Below are 23,216 nucleotides of genomic sequence, written 5' to 3' on the forward strand. Positions count from 1 at the left end.
AGAAGAGGGAGAAAAAGGAGGTCACTGGCCAGCAACGAACACTACACAAACACACGTAGGTGCACACAAGTGCACAGGCACACACGTGCACACACGTCTTCCGTGGACACAGAGAAAGGAGGCAGCCTAGGCGGCTCACAGCGGGGCCTGGCCCTCAGCACAGGGTCCGTGCGGGGTAGGGGTCTGTCCCCTGGCCCAGCTCCTCTGGACAGAAGCTGCTGCTTCAGCCCCCTTTGGACAGTTCTGCCCTCATGAGGGGGTGGCCGCCCCAGGTGCCAGAGGGGATGGGTGAGTGGCTGAGGGTCAGGCAGCCGGGCAGGGCCAGCGGCTTCCCCTCCAGATGCCACTTCCTCTTGCAGACAGGTAGTCGAAATGGGAAGGTGAGGTTCAGCCACGGAAAGGGGTTCCCTGGGGCAAGTGTGGATGGTGCCCAACATAGGCCAGGCTCCCTGCCCAGCCGGTGCGCACAGGGCAAGGGGGCCACGGTCGGGGGCTGCAGTCAGAAGCCTGGTCTTTAGAGGGTCTGACCCGGGTTCAGTCCCCACCAGGCCAGTCACCAAGGAAGCCTCATTTCCTGCCCACAGAGGGGTCTGGTGCCGCTTTGGGAAAACACAGTGAGGTCATCTGTGCCAAGTGCCTGGTGCAGGGTAGGTGCTCCACAGGGCTATAGGTCAAGAAGCCAGGCCCGGCCCTGCTCCAAAAGATTTTCCCCAAAGTCAGAGAAAGACAATGCCAGAAGTGAGGCAGGCACAGTGGCCTGTGGCTCATCTCTGCTGGAGGGAGGGTCCAGGTGGCCAGCTCCCCAGCCCACGGCCCTGCTGCCCCTGGATCCCGGACTTTCCCTCTCATTGTGACCCTTGGGCCACATCTGGGCTCCACCGGAGCAACCCACAGGTGGGGACATCGGGGACCCCTCCTGCCCCTGCAGACCCAGGACAGGGAGTCCTGGGGGCCAGGGGGCACATAGAGGGCACTGGGATAGATGAGGAGTCCTGGCTGGCCCCTGCTCTGGGCAAGGAGGTGGCGGAGCAGACAGCCAGCACAGAGCCCCATTCTGCTGGTTTCTAGAAGGCCAAGACATCACCAAGCCCATGGCTATCTGGGGCACTCATCCTCCCCGGCTGAGGTCCCCCAGTGTCCAGAGGACCCACATTACGAGACACTGAAGGGGGGAAACTCCAGCGTGAGAGGTGAGCCGTGCACAGGTGGCCAGCCCGGGAGGACCACAGCAGGGGCCCTAGCGGTTCCAGCTGGCCCAGGCGGGACCCAACGAGTGCCTTCACCGTGTGTCCCCTCCAGGCCCACATTGGGCCCAGTGGCCCAGTTAGCACAGTCCCACGTTCATCTGGGTCTGCAGCCGTGCCCCATCCCCGGGTTCACGTGGTTTAGTTTGATTACAGATTCGGGTTTTGACAAAGCCTCGGTGTGGGTACCGGTGAGGGCCCAGCACCCCGCAACCCCCCACACCCTCCAGATGGCTCGGCCCTAAATTACTCATTTGTGCCGCTGAGGCATCAAAAATCAAGTTGCTTTTTCAAAACTTTTGATGTCACAGAACATTTCAAAAGATGTTTCGTAAGACAGTGCTTCGATAAGGACGTCCGGATCAGACCCTGTCTCCCCAAGTCCTCCAAGGACGGTGGCCCCACGCAGGACTTAACGGGAGGCCCAGCCTCTGCTCGCACACTCCAGAGACAGAAAGCTCTGTCACCCCCGCGCATGTGCCCGCTCCCACTTGCCCACCTCCACCCAGGGTCCTCTGCAGCCACGCCAGGAGCACCTTCAGGCGAGGCCTCGTTTAGCTGCAAGCAGCCTGGGGTCCCGGGCCGGGGGCGGGGGGTGGCAGCAGGGGGGCAGAAGCTGGCCCCGCCACCCCTCGCCTTCCTGCCTGCCCTTCTTCTGGGGTCCCCAGAGGCTCAGTTCCTGGTGTGCTGGCAAACAGACAGACCGGTGACCAACGTAACCCAGCTCCTGGGCGCGCAGCTGCGGTCTGAGGCCCCCGCCCAGTTGGAAACCACAGTGCGGGGGGGTGGGGGGGGTGGGGGGGGAGGGGAAGGAAGAGGAGGGGAGGGAGAGCAGAGCGGAGGAGAGGAGAGCGGAGGAGACCTCCATGGGGCCTCGCCGTCGAGTCAGGGTGGCCAAATGCCAGATGCTGGTCACCAGCCTCTTTGTCTTGGTAACAAGCAGGCTGGGCAGGGGCAGGAGGTGGTGGGGGGTGGGGAGGGGTGCTGAGCCGCGCTCCTGGACCTCTGGAACTGTGGTCCCCGCCCTGACCACACCAGCTCTGCAGCCCTGGTGGACATGCACCTGGGGTTCTGGTGGCGGACTCCTAGCAGCAGAAGGATGTCCCGTGAGCAGTGCCTGCCCTCCTGCCGGGCGGCACGGGCCCTAGAGAAGAACTGAGGGCATTGGGTGGCTGGTGAACCGGGCTCGGAGGGGCTTTCCTTGGGGGAGTGGGGCGGGGTCTGGCCTCCCGCTCTGGAAGGTGCTCTCATAGCGGGGGGAGATAGGCAGGCTGAGAAAGGCTGGGGTGGGTCCGTTCCCTGCTCCGCAAATGGAATGATGCAAGGTTCCAGGCCCTTGGAGAAGATGGACAGCGGGTGTGCGTGTTGCAGGGGAGGGGGGATGTGAGTGTGAATGTATGTGTTGGGGTGTCTTGTGTGAGTGTCTCTGTGTGTCTGTGTGTGCAGGGGGTTGTCTGTGTCGGGGAGTGTCTGGGGCAAAGGACTCACTGAGACTACCCCCAGAAACACCCAGAGGCCCCGCAGCCGATCCTGTCTCCTGTGAGACCCGGAAGCTGGAGGGAGGCTGGCAGGGGGACGGGTCAGTGCCCAGCCCTGCCCCACACGCTGGGTCTGCCCCACCCCCAGCTGCTGGGCCTCGCTATGGCCACCACGGCAGTGCTCACCTACTTCGGGCCTCACTTTGCTGTCATCGGCCACGCGTCCTCAGAGAGGACCCCCTACGAAGCTTTGCACCTCTGGGGTAAGTGAGGCTCTGGGCAGGACAGCCAGTACTGGGGAGGGGGCTTCAGGAGCAAAGGTGGCCAGGGAGGCGCCCCAGGCTGGCATGAGGTCTCCCGAGTGGAGTCCGGCTGGGGCAGGCAGTGGGGTCAGAGGCAGAAAGGGCCACCCGGAAGTCCCAGCTCCACTGGGCAGAGCCTGGGGTCTGCCCAGGTCTCCCGCCCTGGGACCCTGGGGACAGCGTGGGCGTGTCAGGTGGTATCCGGACCCTGTCCTCTGTGTCCAGGAAGGGGTGCTCACGCATGATGAGGCCCTGAGCATCACAGAGATGGCATCCTGTCCCCCCTACCCTGCCCCTGGGGGGCTTGGCCTCCGGAGAGAGCACTGGAGGCCAAGGAGGGCGGCTATGGGGGAAGCCGAGGCTCAGGGGATTGGGGCTGGTGGTCCCAACCCCAGGCCTCCTGGTGGCCGCAGGCTCCATGTTTTTACCCTGAGCCCCGAGCCCCAGACTCCCTAGAGCAGGAAGCCTGGAGCCGGGCCTGGACTGATAAGATTACAGCCACCTGTCAGTAGGGCCTGGGGGCAGGGATGTGGGTTCTAAGATAGCCCCGGGGATGGGGGGACAGGGTGGACAGGAAGCAAGGAGGGAGGGGCAGGGCCGGCATGGAGGCCGGTGGGTGGTGGGAGGTACACCCCTGCCTGACCAGACAAGGCTCATTCAGAGCTCCGCAAAGTCCAGCACCCCAAGTTGACTCTCAGGTTGGATTTCAGAGCTTGCCTCCGTGCACATGGGACCCCTGCCCTGGGCACGCTGACACCCTTCTCTCTCCACTCTCAGCCGTCTCCGCAGGAATCATCCTGGCCGGGCTCCTGACCCTGGGGGCTGTGCTGAGTGCTGCAGCCACTGTGAGAGAGGCCAGGGGCCTCATGGCTGGGGTGAGTTCTCTGTGCCCCCAGCTCCCCTAGATGGGATCTGGCAGGGCTGTGAGCTCACGGAGCCTGCCTCTCCCCTGTGTCCCGACAGAAACCGAGGCTCCAGGGATGTGGGCCAGCCAGGACCCCTCCACCCGGAACAGCCAGGGCCCCTCCACCCGGGACAGCCAGGGCCCCTCCACCCGGGACAGCCAGAACCCCTCCACCTGGGACAGCCAGGACCCCTCCTCCCGGGACAGCCAGGACCCCTCCACCGGGGACAGCCAGGACCCCTCCATCCAGGGCAGCCAGGACCCCTCCACCGGGGACAGCCAGGACCCCTCCATCGGGGACAGCCAGGACCCCTCCACCGGGGACAGCCAGGACCCCTCCACCCGGGACGGCCAGGGCCCCTCCTCCCGGGACAGCCAGGACCCCTCCACCGGGGACAGCCAGGACCCCTCCACCGGGGACAGCCAGGACCCCTCCTCCCGGGACAGCCAGGACCCCTCCACCGGGGACAGCCAGGACCCCTCCATCGGGGACAGCCAGGACCCCTCCATCCAGGGCAGCCAGGACCCCTCCACCGGGGACAGCCAGGACCCCTCCACCGGGGACAGCCAGGACCCCTCCATCCAGGGCAGCCAGGACCCCTCCACCGGGGACAGCCAGGACCCCTCCATCGGGGACAGCCAGGACCCCTCCACCGGGGACAGCCAGGACCCCTCCACCCGGGACGGCCAGGGCCCCTCCATCGGGGACAGCCAGGACCCCTCCACCCAGGACGGCCAGGGCCCCTCCACCCGGGACGGCCAGGGCCCCTCCACCAGGTGCCTATCTCACTCCCATCATCCACGGGGGCCTTGAAAGGCAGAGCTGACCCTCCCAGGCCTGGGCACTGTTTCAAAGGCCCAGGGAGGGCCTCGTTCTGTGACACTGGAGTCGCTGCGTATGTGGTTTGGGTGAATTCCATCCCCTTACCAGGAAGCCAGGCCCAATCGATCACCTGTAGGCCGGGACTGGGCAGTGGCCCCGAGGCGGCCTGCAGCCAGGCTCCTCCTGAGCGGCACACCCTCCTCTGCATCCACCAGCGGTGGGGTGTCCCCACCCCTCGAGGTCCCACAAGCCTCTGACCTCGCCCCACAGCAGTGGCCCTGTGTTACGCCCATACCTGTTCCTCCCTGTGGCCCTATCCTGGTCCCCACCGGCCTGTCCTGATGCTCCACCTGCCAGCCCCATCTCCCCAGGGACCACGGGCCTGCCCGCTCTGGGTTCAAGCCCCTCCTCTCACCTGAACTGGGGCCTCAGCTCCTGGCTGGCGCCCGGTGCTGTCACCTGATGCACACCACCCCCCAGAGCCTTCTCAGACTCCCCGAGGTGCGTGAGACCAAGTCCAGCCGCCCTGTGCCTCCCTCTGGCCTCCCGCTTTCCTGCCCCCAGCCATCTGCTCTGGCAAGCCCACCCCTCCCCTGGGAGTGGTTTGTGGGGCTGACAACCCCTGGGAGCTCAGGCCAGGGCTATGTTTCCCCGGGTGACCTCCGAGGCCGGCAACCCTGGGCTCCCGGAGGGCAGCCTTCTGGGTCCCCAGGGCTGGCGGGGCTCTCGGCCCAGCCTGTGTCAGCAAATGGTGGTTGAATGACTCCTGGGTCGTAAACATCTCCAAGGGCAGGGACAGAGTCACCTCCTGGAGCCGGGCCCCGGCCCTGGGTGTGCTCGGGGAGTCGAGGGGCATCCGGCAGCTCGAGCCCTAGCCAGGACCCCGCAGGGGCGTGGGCAGGGCAGTGCTGCGTGGGCGCACTAAGACCCGGGCCTGTGCAGTCTGGCTGGGGGATGGGGGGAGGGAAGGAGGCCCCAGTGGCAGCTGCACTGTCCTCCCAAAGGGGAGCCCTGAGGCTTGGGGCTTGCCAGAGGGGCTCAGGGCTGGAGGTCAAGGCTGCTGGCGGGGCCAGACCCAGGGGTCCTGGCGAGGCGGCCCGGAGAGGCCAGCGCCGAGGCTGCAGCATCGGCCACCAGGGGGCGCCATGGTGCCGGGCTCAGAGCCCAGGCGGGAAGATGCCAAAGGCTCCTGTTCCCAAGGTTCCTGGCTCGCCGGTTCTCGGCCCAGCCGGTCACCAGGGCCTTAACCAGCTCCTGACCGCCCCAGCTCTAAACCCTGATCTGGGGGCAGCGGCAGGGAGCACCAGGGTCTCGGTTCCACGTCCCTCCCTGTTACTTGGGTCGGGCCCCACGGCCGCCCGCCTGCTGCACCCCAACCTCCCACCCTGGGCCCCCAGCCTGGATGGCAAGCCCAGCACGGCCCCGTGGGGTCTGGGAGACCTCACTCCCCTACTGCCCGGCTGAACCACGGCTGTGTGTGTGTGTGCATCTCAGAGTGCGTGTTGTGTCTGGCATGTGTCTGGCGTGTCTGGCGTGTCTGGCGTGTCTGGCCCACGTGGAGGGCCGGGGAGCGGAGATCTTTCCCATCCCGATGCTCCCCCGCCGCTTCCTGCCCCCCGCCCACCAGCCTCCTCCCGCACCAGCCTCACACACAGGAAATGAGAGGCTCGCAGGCTCAGAGCAGGGCTGGCAGCAGCGCCGAGGAAGCCATTTTGATTTATTTATGTGTTTTTGTTTAGAATAGGGAGAAAGAAATCGGTGGGGATTGGGCCCGGCCACACCCAGCGCCTCAGCCCCGCAGAGGGCCTGGGGAGCCAGGTGGGCCCATCGCCGCCCAGGACCCTCCATGCAGGCAGACTGGCCGGCGGGAGGGAAGGGAGTGATGCTCGATCTTCTGAGGAATGAGCCGGTTCCTGGAAAATGCTGGTCCCCTGAGCTGGCTCTGGGCCTCCAGCCTGCTAGGCAGTGCTGAGCAATGGCTTCCAGATGGGGAAGGCGGCCCTCGGCCAGCCCGGGGGGAGCGGGGAGGCGGGGAGGAGGGAGAGGGGGGAGGAGGCAGCGTCTCCGGGCTGTCCTGAGACTGAGGCCTTGCAGACCCCTGGGCAGGCAGGAGGGAACATGGGGTGAAGGCCGGTGGACTGCCCGCCCCTGAGAAGAGCCGGAGGTCCCTGTGTCTGGGCGCTGGTGGGGTGGCCCACTATTTCCTGGAGCCTGGTGGGTCCCCCCCACCCCCACCCCCGTGTGGACTGTTTCTTCACCCGCATCCAGCCCGGGCAGCGTATGTGTCCATCTGCATCTGGGGTGTCCCTCCATTCCATTCCAGGTGCCACCCTGAGTGCGGCCCCTAGGTTGGGAGAGCCTGGCCACAGCCTGCCCCCGGCCACGGACAGCCCGGGGTGACTGAGGTGGGGCAGTGACACCAGGCCTCCGGACCCCCGGGCCGTGTGGTCAGCAGGCAAATTGACTGTCCAGGGCTCCAGAAGGAGCCTCAGCCCGAGACCCGAATCAGAGGGTCACGAGCACCAATTGACAAGTCAGACTATGGGTGGGGGGATGTCCCTAAGGCAGCACGTGGGCCAGGGTTCCTAGTCTGGGATGAGCCTCTGAAACGACCCACAAAAGAGCTTTGGGGGCACGTGTGCATTTTGCGGGGAAGGGCCATAAAGTTCATCAGCTTCAGAACCCCCGTGAGAGACAGATGCACCACCAAAGCCCTGGGGCCCAGGGAATGGCAGGAGGGGGGGATGGGGTCGGCTGGGCCACGGGGAGAGAGCAGGGCGGGAGGAAGCGGGTGGGTCTTCTCCGCGGGAGTCACCCCTTCTCGGGGTGTCCTCCTGGCCACGCTCTTGGCCGAACGCCGGCTCTGAACCCCCGGGAGGCATGTTTCAGAAAACAAAAGCAAAGCAGCAGTCCCTCCTGCAAAGGCCTTCCCTGTTCAGGGGGGCCGGCAGCCCCTGAGCCACCCCTCCTACCCAGACGTAAAAGGGGTTCGTTTCTTCGCTGGGATCCGAATCTCAGGCTCGGGAAAGCCCTATCTGGCCCTTCCAGGGTCAGTGCCCTTCCCAGCAGCAGCCGCAGAGGGCAGGGGTCTCCCTCATCCCAGATACTGCCTGCCTGCGTCCCTGGGGCAAGGGCTGTGACACTGCCATCAAGGCCCTCACGGGAGCTAAAACCAGCAATAGGGGGTCTCCTGAGAAGGGTCCGAAGAAGGGATGGGGACCAGTGTGCCCGCTGCCCAAGGTCTCCCCGTTGGGCAGTGGGGAGCCGCCAGGCCACCACCACGGCGCCCGGACTAACGGTCCCTCCTCTGCCCCAGGCCTTTCTGTGCTTTGCCCTGGTGTTCTGCGCCCTGGTGCAGGTGGCCTTCTGGAGATTCCACAACCCCACGCAGGTGAGCGCCCCAGCCCGCCCCCAGCCCGCCGGGGAGGGTCCCTCAGGTATGAGAAAGTCTGTTCCGTGCTTCCTCTCACCTGCCGGTCACCAGGGGAGATGGGGCAGGTGTGGAGGGACCACTGTGGGGACATTCTCTGCCTGGGGGTGAGGTGGGGACGCAGAGACCAGAGGGCCGGTCCTCTCCTGGGCTGGGGACAGCAGATCCCCAGAGAAGGAGGGGAAGCAGGTACAGGCCTCGGACACCCCCTTCTCACTAAGGCCCCCCTGGGCCCAGAAGATGGGACCTGGGGGGTTGGAGGGAGGCCCCCCACCTGGCCTGAGGGATAGATTAGTGGGGGTCGGTTCCAGAAAATGCACTGGGGGCTGCTCTCCTGACGGGGGTCGGGCCAGGCAGGGAGAGGCCTTGTGCGGGCGTGGGCGCTGCAGGACAGTGAAGGGGATGGCCAGGCCTCGTCCACGGGCGACAGCGGCCCTGCAGTCCAGGACCCGAGCTGCCTGGAGGTGGGACTGTTCAGGTGATCTTACTCCTTCCATTTTCACTGTGGGCTTTTCCCAGGGACGTGCGTGTCGGTGGTGACCGTGGTAATGGTGGGTGGGGGTCCCCATAGCAGGGGGCTCCTTTGTTTCTTCCTTCCTTCGTCCGTTCGTCCGACCCTCTGTCCTCTGGGTGCCGCTGGTTCAGTGGGGCTCTGGGGCGGCTCAGGGCTGGGAGGCAGGGAGGCCCCAGCTCTGGGATAACACGGTCACGCAGGCCCCGGCCCCCAGAGAGCAGGGTTTGAAGACTGCAGGCCACGGGTCTAGGGTGGGCGCTGACCCCAGGGAGCAGGACAGGACAACAGCTTGGGAGGGACTGCTCCCAAGGGACACAGGGGGCTGGGGCAGCCTGGCCCCCCAGAAATTCTGTCTGAACTCTGGGTCCTGAGACGGAGCTGAGAGCCTGCCTGGGAAATGGGGCTGGCCAAGCTCATGAGCGGAGCTGACCCCTCCCAGACCAGGGCTGGGGTCAAGGCCAGATCCCCTCTGGCCGGGCAGAGGAAATGGGTGCCCAAGAGGCTCGGGGAGAGGGGCAGCGACCCCGGACGGGCTCACGTGTATGGCCCGGGGACTAGTAGGGGCCAGTTGGCTCAGGAGGGGACATCGGTGGCTCCAGCTGGCCAGTACCAGGCCAGGGCACAGAGCAAGGCTGGCCAACGCCACTGCCCTCCAGCACCCTGTGCCCATGGCCCCCCGACAGGATCAGACTTCTCAGCTGAGCTGCGAGCCTGCAGGGCAGCCCCCGGGGCGCCCTTCCCAAAGGGCCCTCTCCCCCACCAACCCCGTCTGCTTCTCAGCATCTGTCCCAGGCCTCAGGCCCCTGCTGCTCCCCGGCTGAGAGGTACCGGGGAGCAGCCTCCCCCCGTCCGCAGCAATGCACACGACCCAGGCAGCAGACCTCAGGCCTCAGCCTTCACCTGTGAGAGCCCAGCCCCAGGCAAGGCCCCGAGGCAGCCCCCCAAGAAACTGCGGGGCCAGCGTGTAGGGCCACAGAGAGGGACGGGAGAGTCCAGCCCCACAGGCCCCATCCGGCTGGACTCTCTGAGACCCTGATCAATCCTTTCTCTTCTCACTGGGACTCAGTTTCCCTATGCACTCTGTAAGGACCAGCCCAGGGAAACCAAAGCCAGTCCAGCTGGAGTATACCCAGTTTCTGGGCAAAACCCTGTGCAAGCAGGTGACCAGCAATGATTTTTTGCCTGTGTATCAGGAGTCCCAGTGGCCCCGACCCCCTTGTTGCTCAGGCCCCCCAGATGTTCACGCAAGATGCAGAGAGCAGCCAGGTAGGAGGCCAAGCTCGTGGTGTGTGCTTTTAGGTGTGTGATTACCTACTCTGGTCTTACCTGCAGTAATGGGCCTAGCTTCTCCCCGCTGCCCTCTGCCTGCACCAGTGCTCCCTGGAGTTGGTGAGGCCGTCACCAGACCTTCCAGGGTGGTGGCCATCCCCTTGATCTGCAGATGGAGGGACTCAGGCCCACGGGGGTGGGGGGAGGGCAAGATCACCCTGGCAGAGGCAGGGCAGGAGGGGTCCCCCATCCAGGGCTCTTCGCCCTGACTCAATGCCTTTTTACCCTTCCCTGCCCAAGGGTCACCCCAAACTGTTCACCACCGCCTTGGCATCATCTGGGGTCACCCAGATGGAAAAAGGGCATTTCCTCTGGCTCTGGAGGGGTCGGAGCCTGGCAAGGCAGCCTCGGTTCTCGGTGACCAGGGAGCGCTGGGCCCAGCTGGTGTTTTGGCCTCACATTTCCCATCCACCGAGAAGCCCGGGCGAGGTCTGGGTCACCGCGTGGGTGGTCCCGGCCAAGACAGTTGCCAGGGTGCCCTGGCCCCCCCCCCCTGCAGCTCTCCTGGGGGGAGGCTGCAGCCCATCCTTTCTGCCCTGACACTGTGTGCTTACAGCTCTGAGCCCAGGATTTGCACTTCTGCAGGGGAGGGGCCGTGCAGGGGCCACAGGCCATAATCTGGCTGGGGTCCCTGCTCCGGGAAGGGGAGGGGGCAAAAGCGGATGGCTCCCAGCTGGCCTCTTCTGTGTCCCAGCCCCTGCCGCCATCCCCGACAGAAATCTTCCTGTCTGGTCCGCGCTCCAGCTGGCCTTCAGGGTCCAGCTCTCGGGGTCCTGTCTGACCCCAGTCGGGGTTGGGGCTTCCTCCGTGTCCAGGCCCACGTGGGCTTCAAAGTCTGGGGTCGGCCTCTCACCCGGTGCCCTTGGGATCAGCTAGCCTTCCTGGGCTTCGGTTTCCTCATCTGTAAAAGGAGCATGAGAACCCCACTGAGGGGGCTGCTGAGTGGTGGGAATGAACCAGTGGGACCCACCTGCACCCCCGAGCCCAGGTCTGTCCTCCATCACTGGGGCCACTGCAGAGCTGGACACTGGCCAGGGCACGGGTCCCGAGCAGCAGGGGCAGGACAAGCCACCCGTCCTGTGCCCCCAACCCCGGGAACCTGGGCAGGTGCCTTGGCCTCAGGGCCAACCTGGGCCAGACAGACCCCGGCCCGGCTCCTTCCTTCCACGAGATCCTCCTGGAGGCCCATGGAGCAGAGAAGCACAAAGGCCAAGCTGTTTGCTCCAGGGGATCTGTTCGCCCCCATTTCTCCCCCTGCAGCTCCCCTGAGTGACCCCCTAAGATATCCTGAAACACGGGGTCAAGATGGCCCATCTAGGGCAACCCTACAAATGGGAAACCTGAGGACAAGGAGAGGACAGGGACTGGCCACGACTTCTGGTGGCCCAGAAGCCAGGCCACAGACCCTGGAGGGGGGGCACCTCCCCGCTTCCCCCCACCACTCACTCCCCCCCCCCCCCGGGGCGCTCACTCCCTCGGGGCCCTGGTAGGCGCCCTGAAGCTGGGAGGGCTGGCAATGCAGAGACTGGGTGGCCGTGCTATGAATACAGAGCATGAGGGCTATTAATTATGTTCCTGCAGGAGCCTGAGAGCCCTCTGCCACAGCGCCCTGTCCCCAGACGGGCTGCGGGGCAATGAATTGCCTGGCTCCACTTAATAATTCATGCACGGATTAAGGACAGCAGTGCCGAGGAGCCCCAGAGAAAGGCTGTCTGTCCTCTAGCTCCCGAGTCTGGGCCCCGCCCCTCGAGGCCACTCCCCTCCCCCATAGTCCAGTGGCCACCAGAACCAGACCTGGGGCACAAGGCCCTGGGGTCCAGCTCCCACGGGCCACCCCCTCCGCAGCTATTCTCCCCCCCCCCACCCCTGCAGGTTTAGCAGACAATGGGGAGGCAGAGGTCAATGGCAGGGTGGAGAGCTGGGCTGGCGGGGACGCCCCACTCACCTGGTTTGTATTCAGCAGCCCAGGAACTCCCGTCCTGAGGGGTGCCCCCTGGAGCCCTGGAAGATGGGGCTTAAAGATCGGGGCACCCTGGCAGGGAGCACCCAGGTATCAGGGCCCAAGGGCCTCTGAGACCTCCCAGCCCATCCCCGGTTTTCTCATGGAGAAACACAGCCCCTGAACCTGGTGATGGGGGGGCAGACGGTAGAGCACCACCCGGGCACCCAGGCCTCGGGAGAGTCAGCCTGGCCCCCTGATGCCAGGCCCAGGGGTCTTGGGTAGGGGCATGGCTTTGCCAGATCTGCTTCTTCATCTGAAGGAGAAACTCGCGCCCCACTTCTGGGGTCATGGGGAGAGACACGCAGCTCAACCACCAGCGGGTTTGTTCCTCCCGCTCATGTTTCAGTAACAACACCTCCAGAGGGGACGGGGTCTCCCGGGGCCCTAGTGGGCATTGGGGGTGGGGATGGAACCTCGAGGGTGGTCTGAGCTGGCGTCCTTGTCCCGGCCTCCTGCACCACCGACCCCAGGCCAGCTCTGCTAGCCTCCCAGTCCTCACCAGGACCTCCTCCCACGAGGACGCAGTACAGCCTGGCAGGTCTCCACCCCCATGTCACTTGAGGAAACGAAGGCCAGGAGAGGGCCCCTAGCCAGGCCTCCTGCAGTGGTGGCCAGCCTGGCGCCTGGCCCCCAGCCCAGGATGCTGCCCACCTCCCACTTGGTGGGGAACAAAGCAGCTGGCTGACTCTGTGGGCAAGGTCTCAGCCGGGAGGGTTAATGAGCCCTGGGAGCTATGTTGTTCAGGGTGGAAATCAGTCTGGTTCCTACTGGACAGCACTGGGCGAGACCGCCCCCTGCCCACCTGCCCCCAAGTCCTCCAGGCTGGGAGTGGGGAAGCCTCCCTTCCTTTCTGGAGGGTGGGGGTGAGTGGCCAGAGCAGGGCACCCCTGAGCGCCTGTCAGCCTGTCCCCACTGTCAGCACAGCATGGGGATGGGAAGGGAAGGGAGGCAGGGCGCAGGGTCTCTGAGGTGGGAAAAGAGGCATCAGAGGGCAAGGGAGCTCAGAGGCCTTGCCCCCATGCCAGAGGCCAGCGACCCCAGTGCAGTCACAGAAGCCTTCCTGGAGGAGGCAAGATTCCAGTTTGTCTCTGATGAAATCACTTGGCAAGGGGCGGGCATTTCGGTCTGGGGGCAGCACAAGCAGAGGCACAGAGGGGGTGCTTAGCTGGGCAGAGGCGATGAGGTCTGGGTGAGGCGTGAAGGCAGAGCCGGCCGCTCCCCTGCTGCTACCCTGCTTCTCCTTCGTCTGACCCCAAGGGACCTCGTCTGCCCCGGCTGCCCTTGGCCAGCTCTGGGTAGCTGCCTGGGCTTTTCAGAACCTACCGATGGTTCTGGGCAAAGACCTGAAGCATCACTGGGGAGCTGAGCTCCTGGCACGAGGCCACTCCTGGCCGCCTCCCCCCAGGGCCCACCGTTGGCTTTCCCTCCCCACTGCCTGTTTCCAGATCAACAGAAGCAGGTGGACACTTCGGCCAGGGCCTCCTCCCACCATAAGACAAGAGCTGGGTGGGGGGTGGCCAAGCTCGGGCCTCTGGTTTATCCTGCAGGACCCCCCAGGGGCAAGAGTGGCATTAACGGCCATTCCTGGGGGGAGGTGCCCACAACTGAAGTATGGGGACCCCTGTGACCGGCCACCCAGGGGACCCAGTCTCCACTTCCAGGGAGCTCTGCCCGGTGGAAGGAGAAGGAGGGGGCCAGCTGGACATCACTCAGCACCCGAGGGCCAGGCCCCCCTTCGGGGGCTCTGTCGGGGGAGGGGCTTCACCAGCACAGGGGCCTTCCCGTGATGCTCTCCGTACAGGTGGAGGACGCCGTGTTGGACGCCTACGATCAGGTGTACGAGCAGGCGGTGAAGAGCTCGTCAGGAATCTGGAGGCAGGAGCTGCTGGCTATCCAGGACATGGTGAGCCTGGTGGGGGAGGCCCCCTCCCTGGGCAGCCCTGGACGGGTCAGCCTCCCCAGGTGGACTGTGATCTAGAAAATGGGCAGAGGTAGCCCCCCAGAGCCAGCCGGTGGGGCGCCAGGTCCCAGGACACAGGTTATCAGTGCCCCTTGGGGGGAGGGGGCGGGGACAGAGAGGTCCTGTCCTCCGTCTGCCCTGGAAGGGCCAGCTACTTCCAGAATTTGAAGGGCCCAGAGCAGAATGCAAGACCCCTTGTCCGAAAGTGATGAAGAATTTCAGGATGGTGACGGCACAGCATTCGGTGGGGCCCCAGTGACTGCTGGCCAGGCAGCCCGGAACCCGGCACCCCCTGCAGAGTCAGCAGCCTCGCCCTGAGCCCCGGTCCTGGCCTCTGGGGGGGGGGGCCTTCGTGCCTCAGTTTCCCCATCTGTCCGACAGGGACCCTGGGGTTCTCAGAGCGAACCGCCTCCCTCTTTTGTTCCCGCAGTTTCAGTGCTGTGGTAAGAGCCCCCCCCTCGGCCTCCCGGAGGGCTCGGAGGCTGACCTGTGTAGGGGGCAGGAGGCCGCCAGACAGGTGAGGGGGAAGGGCCTGCAGAGACTCCAGGGGGCTCAGCCCCAGAGCAGGGCCACTCCCACGCCTTGACCCTGGGGGCTGCGCTGAGCTGGGGGGACTTGACGGACGCGGGCCCGGGTCCTCTCCAGGCCCCAATCACTCCCTCACCCCTTCACACAGTTCCCAGCTTGGGGGCTCCCCATGGCCAGGCACAGTGTCAGGCACTGAGACGGCCCCCATCGGAAGCCTCTAGAAGGGCGGGGGGCGGATGGGCAGCTCTGCCTGCGTTGGGCGGGGGGCAGGTGTTCGAGGGCCCCTGAAGGCCAGAAGGGCGTTTCCCAGAGGGTCAGCCTAGGCCAGAGTCTGGCCACGAGGGCTTCAGTGACGGACAGAGGCAGGGACGCTCTTCTTCCAGATGACTGCGGCCTCCCCTCCCCCCACCCCGCCTCCTCGGCTCCCCTCCCCCGCTGTCCGGGAAGCAAACACCCCTATCTCTGGCAAGAGGCTCCTGGCCACCCTCCAAGAAACGGACAGGAGGATGCGAATGGCTGGAGGCCCAGCCAGGGACAGAGCCAGCACAGCGCCCTGGGCTCTCGCGTTGGGAGGGGCGAGGGCAGAGGAGGGCCCTGCATGCAGGGAAGGGGGTGGGTCGGGAGGCCTGTTCACGCCACCCAGGGAGAGGCCTCAGGTCCCCCTCTGCAAAGTGGGAGCCAAGTCTGGTTTCTTGTACCTTCTGGGGTGGTGGGGGCCACGGGGAGACTGTAAAGGCCTTGTGGGTGGGGACACCTGGGGGAGGGGGCGGGAGGGCAGGGACGTTGTCCTAGGTGGTGGTCTGACCCCGGGCTGCCTTCCAAGAGGAAGTGGGACCACGCTGGGGGACCAGACCCGATCAAGGGAATTCATGGACAGATGGACGGACAGTCAGACACCAAGCCGGCCTCCTTTCCCCCGGGCATCCCAGCCTTCACAATCGAACCCTGCATGTCCCACAGCACATCCTTCCCCAGCGTGCCCCCAAATGCCAAGTCCTTCCCCAAAACCAAATGCCACCATCAGAGTGGTTCAGAGTTGAGACCGTCACCTCCCATTTCCTTGGAGACAGAGAGCCTCTGTGGATGCCACGTCCTGGAGAGGCCGTGGAAGTTCAGGATGGAGCCAGGACAGCCCGGGGACACCCATGTCCCACCTGGTTAGCCAGTGTCCTCTCCACACCCAGGCTCTGTGTCCCACCCTGGATGGGGTTTGGAGGGGCCCAACACAGGCAGCTCAGGGGATGCCCAGAGGAAGGCACCCACTGGACCGCTGGGGGCCCCATGGTCCCGGCAGAGGTGGGCTCCACTCTGCTTGTTTTTGCCTGTTTTCAATGCCAGTCCCCAGAGCTCAGAGTGGTTTTCCCTGGGATGTGGCGCACCCCGACTTTCCATCTCCCTAGCATTTGTCCTAGTCCTAGGTGGGCGCTGCAGCTCCATGCCTTGGTGGAGGCACCTTGCCCTGGGCTGGGAGGGGTGGTCAGGGGGCCCACGCGTGCTGCCCTCTGCGCAGGACTGCCTGCAGGGGATCAGGAACTTCCTGAGGGTGCACAGGAACATCGCCTCCACCCTGATCAGCCTCGGCCTCGCCTCCATGGTACCCTCTCATCCCCACCCCCGCCCCTTCCCCACCTGCCCGTGCCCCCCCACCTCAGACAGAAGGGCAGGGCTGGGCAGCCCCAGGTCAGATCGTGGGTCTTGGGGACCAGCAAGGCTTGCCCTGCGCAGGGAGCCGGGAGGAGCAGGCCTGTGGGGTGACAGGGCCTCCCTGATTCCCTTCCCTAGACGGCTGGGAACCCTGCACAGCCCAGTGACCTCCTCGGGGGGCGATGAGCCCCCTCCCCTGGAGCTGCTGGTGCAGGTGCCTCCACCTCCCCCAGGTGTACGTGATGCTGCTCAGCGCCTTCCTCTGGTTTGCCATCCGCTCGGGCAAATACACCCTGAGCCCACGGTAGGCCCGCCCGCCCGCCCCTCCCCACCTCCCCAAAGGGGTCCTACAGCCCTGCAACTGGAGGCGGGCAGGCAGAGAGCACGCCTCCCCCCACCCCGCTCCCAAGATCTCTGCCTCTGCCCAGCGAGTGGGACCCCTGGACCACGGGCCAGGCCAATTCTCCAGAGGAGGTGCTTTGGGGGAGGCTGGGCCCACTGAGGGCCCCATCCTGGCCGAGACCTGGCCTCACAGCTGCCAACTCCACCGACATCGAGAGACGGTGCTTCTGGGGCCCCCGGCCAGGACCTCCCCTGAGCGGGGAGCAGGGAGGACCCGGTTCCAGCAGCCGAGCAGCACCCCACCATCCCTCAGCGCCCACAGCGTCCCTGCCTGCCACCTCCTCCACTCCCTGACCCAGCCACTCCGCCCTGGCCACCTGGGTGCCGTCCCTGCCCAGGCATCCCGCCTGGCCCCTCTGCATCCTGCAACGGCCTCACGGTCCCTCTGCCCCTCAGGGACCGTGGCTGCCAGCTGCAGGAGCCCCGCTTCTACAGACGCTGCCAGGAGGGGCCCGCCCCTCATCACCCGTCTGAAGCAGATGCTCTCAGGGGCCGTCGGGGTCCAAGCAGTCGCTCGGGTCACCCTCCGCTGCTCCAGGACACCCACCCGCCTACACACAGGAGCAACAGAGACGCTCCGGCCTCGGCCCGCACGCGATCCTTACCAGGAGGGGATGAGCTGCTTTCCTCCACATGGTGGTGGGATGGGGAGGGAGGGGACCCCGCCAGACAAGCAGCCTCCATGTAAGCAGACGGGGGACTGGGGGTCATTTGCAGACTCTGGGAACAGGCTGGGAGGTGAGTCAGGACAGAGGAAGCAGAGGGCAGCTTGGCTGGGCTCTGCTTTGAGTCTCACAGGGTCAAACCCAGGGGTGGGCTGGGCTGGGCTGGCTGCCCCCGCAGGCTCTGGGGAGGACCCACTCCAGGCTGGGTCAGGCTGTTGCCAGAGTTCGGTTCTGTGCGGCTGTGGGACTGACGTCCCTTCCGTGCCCGATGTCTGCGGGGCCGCTGTGCTCCCCGAGACCCCTTCCCCTCCATCCTCAAGTCAGCACGGCAGGTGGGTTCCTGCTCCTGCTGGGAATTCCTCTGACTCTCCCCAGGGCTGGAGGACAGTCTGCTTTCAAAGGCTCACGTGTGTAGATGAGGGCCACCCAGGTAAACTTCCTGCCGTACAGAGAAATCACATTTGTGGTGATACTGTGTTCACGGGTTCTGGGGAATGCATTTGAGAAATCCCGCCTGCCACGGCCTCTCCCCGTGGCCATCCAACTACCCGCCTGGTGACTTCTCTCTAACGGACCGTCCCTGACGATTTGCATCCTTGGCTCAAAACCAAAGTCCTGGGTGGGATGCCAGACTGGTCCAGCCTAGGCTGAGGCCCCAGCATAACTGACAAGGGAGAAGGGACTGTGGGGCCCTTTTAACTTCCATAGAGGGAGCTCAGCCCTGCCCCCCACCAAAACCAACAAAGTTGGGCGCCTCCCCAGTAAGAAGCAGCCCTCTGTGATGGGCAACCAAAAAGGGACAAAGTGACCAACGCCCGCTGCAGTGCACCCCTTGTGTTTCCAATCACACACACACACACACACACACACACTCTTCCCACACTTACACCCCCAAAAACAAGACGGTGCTCAGCCAGGATAAAGCAAATAGCTCTCCTACAACTGAAGGTGCACAGGCCTTTCCCCCAAGGAATGTGCCAGAAGTCCAACGGTTCTGCATTTGATAACCGTCCAGGGCGTCCGGGGATGTGCGCGCCTCTCCTGGTCCCGTTCTTCTCATCAGACAAAATAAACTTTAAAGAAGCACCAGCTAAATTCCTGTGTACAGCAGTGGTGGAAAGAAAAGGGAATGTAGTTAAATTCTGTAGAAACGTACACAACACCGCAGGAGAAAGGACTTTGCCGGAAGCTGTAAACGGTGCTCCTTTCTGCAGTGGCCACGAGGCTGTGACCGACCTTCGGGCTTCCCTGCTCCACCACCCTGTCCACGTCCTCTCATGGGTCCGAGCGCTTCTCCTGCTGGGTGAGCCCACTCTTCGTCGGGGACGGAGCTGGGAAGGAAGGTCTCCATCCTGTGGTCACCTCTGCCACCGACTCTCATCACCAGATGCGCAGGACGAGGAGAGACCCGGGGGACCCCTCAGCCCTCCACACTCAGTAGTAGCACCTTGTTTCCTCTTGACAGGATCACCCAGCTATCCCCATGGCCCCCTTCGTGGCCTCTTAACCCAGTGGCAGAGGAGCCCCGAGTGGGCCAGGTGGAACCCCCCACCCAGCTTCCAACTCAAGGACACTATTGTTTTGTTCAAAGCATTCCTTTGCTGGTTACTAAAATGGCCAAACCAGGGGCCTCCCTGGTGGTGCAGTGGCTGAGAATCTGCCTGCCAATGCAGGGGACACGTGTTCGAGCCCTGGTCTGGGAGGATCCCACATGCCGCGGAGCAACTAGACCCGTGAGCCATGGCTGCTGAGCCTGCGCGTCTGGAGCCTGTGCTCCACATCAACAGAGGCCTCGACAGTGAAAGGTCCACGTACCGTGATGAAGAGTGGCCCCCGCTCACCGCAACTAGAGAAAGCCCTCGCACAGAAACGAAGACCCAACACAACCAAAAGTAAAAATTAATTAATTAATTAATTAATTTAAAATGGCCAAACCAGGAGAGCAGGGACCAACAGGGCCGAGAGGCAAACGTTTGTGAGTGACTCAGTCGTTCTAATCACAGGAAGGGTGCCGCCCCCCACCCCTACCTCCCGCTCCACGCATCCTGATTCAGGGGAAAAGGCGCTGCTGACTAGCGTGTCCTGCAGGACACAGCGTCAGTGTCCCCGCACTGTCCCCCAGCCGTGGCCCTAAATGATGCCCAAGACTAGGCCACCATCCCTCAGGGTCACCTCCTTTGAGGAGCAGGGTACATGGTGGCCCCCTGGGAAGCCCATGAGCACCTCCCAATTGCCTTGTTTCTTTGACTGTAAAGTCAGGTCCTTGGCCAGAAACAATGACACGTGAGGAACCGGGACAGCAAATAAGGCTTTAAGTAAGTAAATAAGGCAAGTGCCGGTGCACGCAGGGGAGAAAATCCAAATCCAGCACGAGGCCCAAGTCCAGTGGGAACAGTCGCTACCCTCCCCCACAAGGGAGGGGCCCATGATGTCTACGGTTGTGTCAACGTGACCGGCCCCAGGCGCCCGGGTGGGACATTACTTCTGGGGGGAGTCTGGGGGGGTGTTTCCAGGTGAGATCAGCATTGAATCACGGACACATGGGAAGGCACCACCTGGTCCCCGAGGCCTGAACAGAACACAAGACAGGGAAGGGAGAACGTGCCCTTTTCGGACCCCACCCCTTGAGCTGGGACAGCTCCTGTCACCTCCTCCTGCCCTCAGACTGGGGTTTACACCATCCGCTCCCCTGGGTCTCAGACCTCCAGACTCAGACTGGATGACATCACCAAACTGGCCTTCCTGGGCCACCAGTGTGCAGACAGCAGGTCATTCCCAGTCCCCATGACCACCTGAGCCAATTCCTCATAATCATCTCTTTTTATAGAGAGGTAGGTAGGTAAATAGATGGATGATAGGTGGATGGGTGGATGGATGGGTGGGTGGGTGGAGGAGATGGATGGGTGGATGGATGGATGGATGGATGTAGAGACAGATATCCCACGGGTGCAGTTTCTCTGGAGCATCCTGACCAATACAGGGTCCAAAGTCAGTGAACCTGCTACAGGTGGCAGGCTGGTCTCCCATGAAGATACTGCATTGCAGTGCAGAGTTGGACGCGGCTATAACAAATGGAGCATCCGGCTGTAGGGGTGTCCAGGTGAGGCTCGGTGGCTGGACCACGGTCGGCTCTCCCTCCTACCCTCTGTCTGCTTTTCACGAGGCCACCGGGCAGCACGGGGGTGGCTGGGGAAGAGGCTGCCTGCCCACCACGGTGTTCCAAGAACCTTACAAGAGTCCAGACACCCAATCTCACTGGGCGATGCGGAGCTGCTGGGCCTGCCCAGCTACGCGACCCAGTGGACAGATGACACCCACTTCAGGATGGGCGGTTCAGGTTACCCTGCTGTCCCACGGACAGGGGTCAGCTTCTCCCCTGGCCCAGAGGGAAGCCAAATGCTGAGTTGCAGAGGGAGGCGAGGTCCTTGCAAAGAGTGTGGCTGCGTGCCCGTGTGGGACTGGCGCTGAGGTTCCCCATCTCAGTTTTCACAGCAGCTGCTGGGGCCATGGGGTCCCCGGGTCACAAGGACCAAGCTGTGTGGCCACTGGGGCACCTCCGCTTCTCTGCACCTCGCTCAAAGCCAGCAGCCCAACATGCCGCCTGGGTGCCGGTGAAAGCAAAGCTGACGCCCAAACGTGGCTTCCTCCATCTGTGCACAGGTGACCAAGGCTGCAGAGGAGACACACTTGTGTCCACTGGACCCAGCGAGGACTTGTGTTTTCCCAGGGCTTACTCTCACTCTGGCAGATGCAGTTTTCACCGAAGTGACCAGACATTTCTCCAGATCTCATCAGCACAGGATCTCGGGGGTGGGGGGGGAACACATGGTCAAGGTCCCTGTGGATTCAGCTGTGGCTGAGACCCCGAGTGTCCGTGTCATCCCGAGGCAAGACCGCAGTCCTGCCCTTCCAGGTGAAAGCAAACGGCCTCTGGTTTTCTGCATCTCTGGACAAACCTAAAAGTACAAAAACAAAACCAGGGATTCACTGGCCGAGCAGCCACATGCCAGGGGGCGGCCCCTTGCATCGATTTGCACCGATTAAGAACACCTGAAGCTACGGCTGCGCTTATGTCACCACCTGATTTCAAGATCCCCCCCGCCTCCGCCCCCGCCCCCATGGAGCACACAGCTCAAAATCCGACGACTTGATGCAGGGTTCCGTCCAGAGGCGGGGTGCCGAATCACTGCGCGTGCGCGGGCCCACCCTCAGGAACATCGCCCAGCGGTCCACTGACTGCTCGCTCCAATTTCAGTGCTCGCAGCAGCGCACACGTGTTCTTGCCCACAAACTTAAAACTTCTGTCCTTCTAGTAGGTGTTAAGTGGTGTCACATTATGGCTTTAATCTCCTATTCCTGTTTCCTGTTTTCATGATTATTGGCCATTTTTGTTTCGTATTCTGCCAAATGTCTGTTCATGTCTTTTGCCCATTTTTTAAATTGGATCCTATGTCTCTTTCTTCTGATGCATGGGGAAGTTTTTATGTATTACTGGGTAGAAATCATGTGTTACTTATATGTATTGTAAATATTGTCTCATATTTGTGAATTGACTTTCACTTTCTTTATAGTGATTTCTGTGAACAAATGTTCTTTCTTTGTTTTTTACCTTTTAATGAAAGCTTTAATACAGAAAAGAAGTAGAAAGAGTAATGCACTGAACACACATATATCCACTGGGACAGCTCATTTTATGTGTCAACTCAGCAGGGCCTTGGTGTCCAGCTGTTTGGTCCAACCAACAGCTGGCTGTTGCCCTAAAGGTATTTTTAGATGAAATTAACATTTAAATCAGAAGAGTTGGAGTAAAGTAGGTCACCTGCCATGGAGTGGATGGGCCTCGCCCAATCAGTCAAATGCCTTAAGTGCAAAGACTGAGGTTTCCCAGAAAAGAAGGATTTCAACCTCAAGACTGCAACATACAGAGCCTGCCTGGGTTCCTGCCTGCCCACCTGCCCATGGAGTTCAGATGTGCCCCTCTCCCAACTGCATGGACCAACTCCTTAGAATAAATATCTCATTTTCTCTCTCTTTCCCTCTGTCTGTCTGTCTGTCTCTGTCTCTGTCTCTCTCTTTACATATAGACATGCATACATATACACACACATATATTTACTTTAAGATGCATGTATTGATATATGTAAGTTTCTTAGTCAATTCCATACATCATGACACTTCAACCAGAAACAGAATAGATAAGCAGTTCAGCATTCATCTCCAAAAATGGAAGACATCCCCAGCAGACCCACAATCCCATTATCATGGAGCGAAGTTAACAATAATTCCATAATAGCATTGAAAAACCTAATCCATATTCCATTTCCACCATGTCCCCCATTAGCTTTTATTGCTGGTTTGTTTACTCCAAGATTCCATCAAACCCCCTGCTTTGGGTATGTCTCCAGTCTTTTCTAATTTACAGCAGTTTCCTCCCACCCCCAGTATCTTTCCCCACGCCATTAACTCATTTCAGGAGCCCAGGTCAGGTGCCCGAAAGTCCCAGGTTCTGGAGGTGACATCCTCACGGTGCCATTTTACGTGTTCCTCTCTCCCCTGTTTTTCCTGCAACTGGAGGTCAGCACTAAAGGCTTGGTTGTATGGCAGCTGGACCACTTTGGCAGGAGCCCTGCACAGGTGAGGCGTGGTGCTCCTTGCTGCCCATGCCCGGGGAGCATGGTGCCTGCTTGTCCCATGTTAGTGAGGCTAAGTTTGATCATGGGGGACACCAGATATTTCCACTGTAAAGTTGTAGCTCTGGATGTCCTGGTGATAACCAGTTCCCCAGCAAGCATCCTCCTCCTGGTTGTAGCATCTGTGGATCGTCCTTGTCTGAATCGATTATTTCACCAGGTGTGGCAAGGTGGCAAGTTGCTGACTGCGGGAGTCGGCATTGAAATTAGCCCGAGACTCTGCGGTATCTGTCTAACTACTCAAATCTGCGACTGTTTGCAAAAGGAGCCATCTATCATAACACAGAGGAGTAGCTGTGGG

General features: G+C 62.7%; 1 protein-coding gene across 1 annotated transcript; it reads left to right on the forward strand.

Annotated features, from left to right (window-relative positions):
- Positions 1-2,110: 2,110 nt before the first annotated feature.
- On the forward strand, positions 2,111-17,248 carry TSPAN32 (tetraspanin 32). Its single transcript, XM_060104925.1, has 9 exons — positions 2,111-2,176; positions 2,871-2,985; positions 3,802-3,899; positions 8,068-8,142; positions 13,828-13,929; positions 14,417-14,503; positions 16,025-16,108; positions 16,392-16,462; positions 16,957-17,248. The coding sequence occupies exons 1-9, from the start codon at positions 2,111-2,113 to the stop codon at positions 17,246-17,248; spliced, it is 990 nt and encodes a 329-aa protein (XP_059960908.1).
- Positions 17,249-23,216: the final 5,968 nt, after the last annotated feature.

This window comes from Mesoplodon densirostris, chromosome 7 (assembly GCF_025265405.1).
Source record: "Mesoplodon densirostris isolate mMesDen1 chromosome 7, mMesDen1 primary haplotype, whole genome shotgun sequence".
Classification (NCBI taxonomy): Eukaryota; Metazoa; Chordata; class Mammalia; order Artiodactyla; family Ziphiidae; genus Mesoplodon; species Mesoplodon densirostris.

What these genes read in the sequence shown, in the direction of transcription:
- TSPAN32 (XM_060104925.1), top strand. Translation starts at nt 2,111, where the DNA reads ATGGGGCCTCGCCGTCGAGTCAGGGTGGCCAAATGCCAGATGCTGGTC. An exon ending in CGAAGCTTTGCACCTCTGGG is followed by an intron (nt 2,986 to 3,801) that starts GTAAGTGAGGCT and finishes CTCCACTCTCAG; the next exon opens with CCGTCTCCGCAGGAATCATC. An exon ending in TGCTGGCTATCCAGGACATG is followed by an intron (nt 13,930 to 14,416) that starts GTGAGCCTGGTG and finishes TTGTTCCCGCAG; the next exon opens with TTTCAGTGCTGTGGTAAGAG.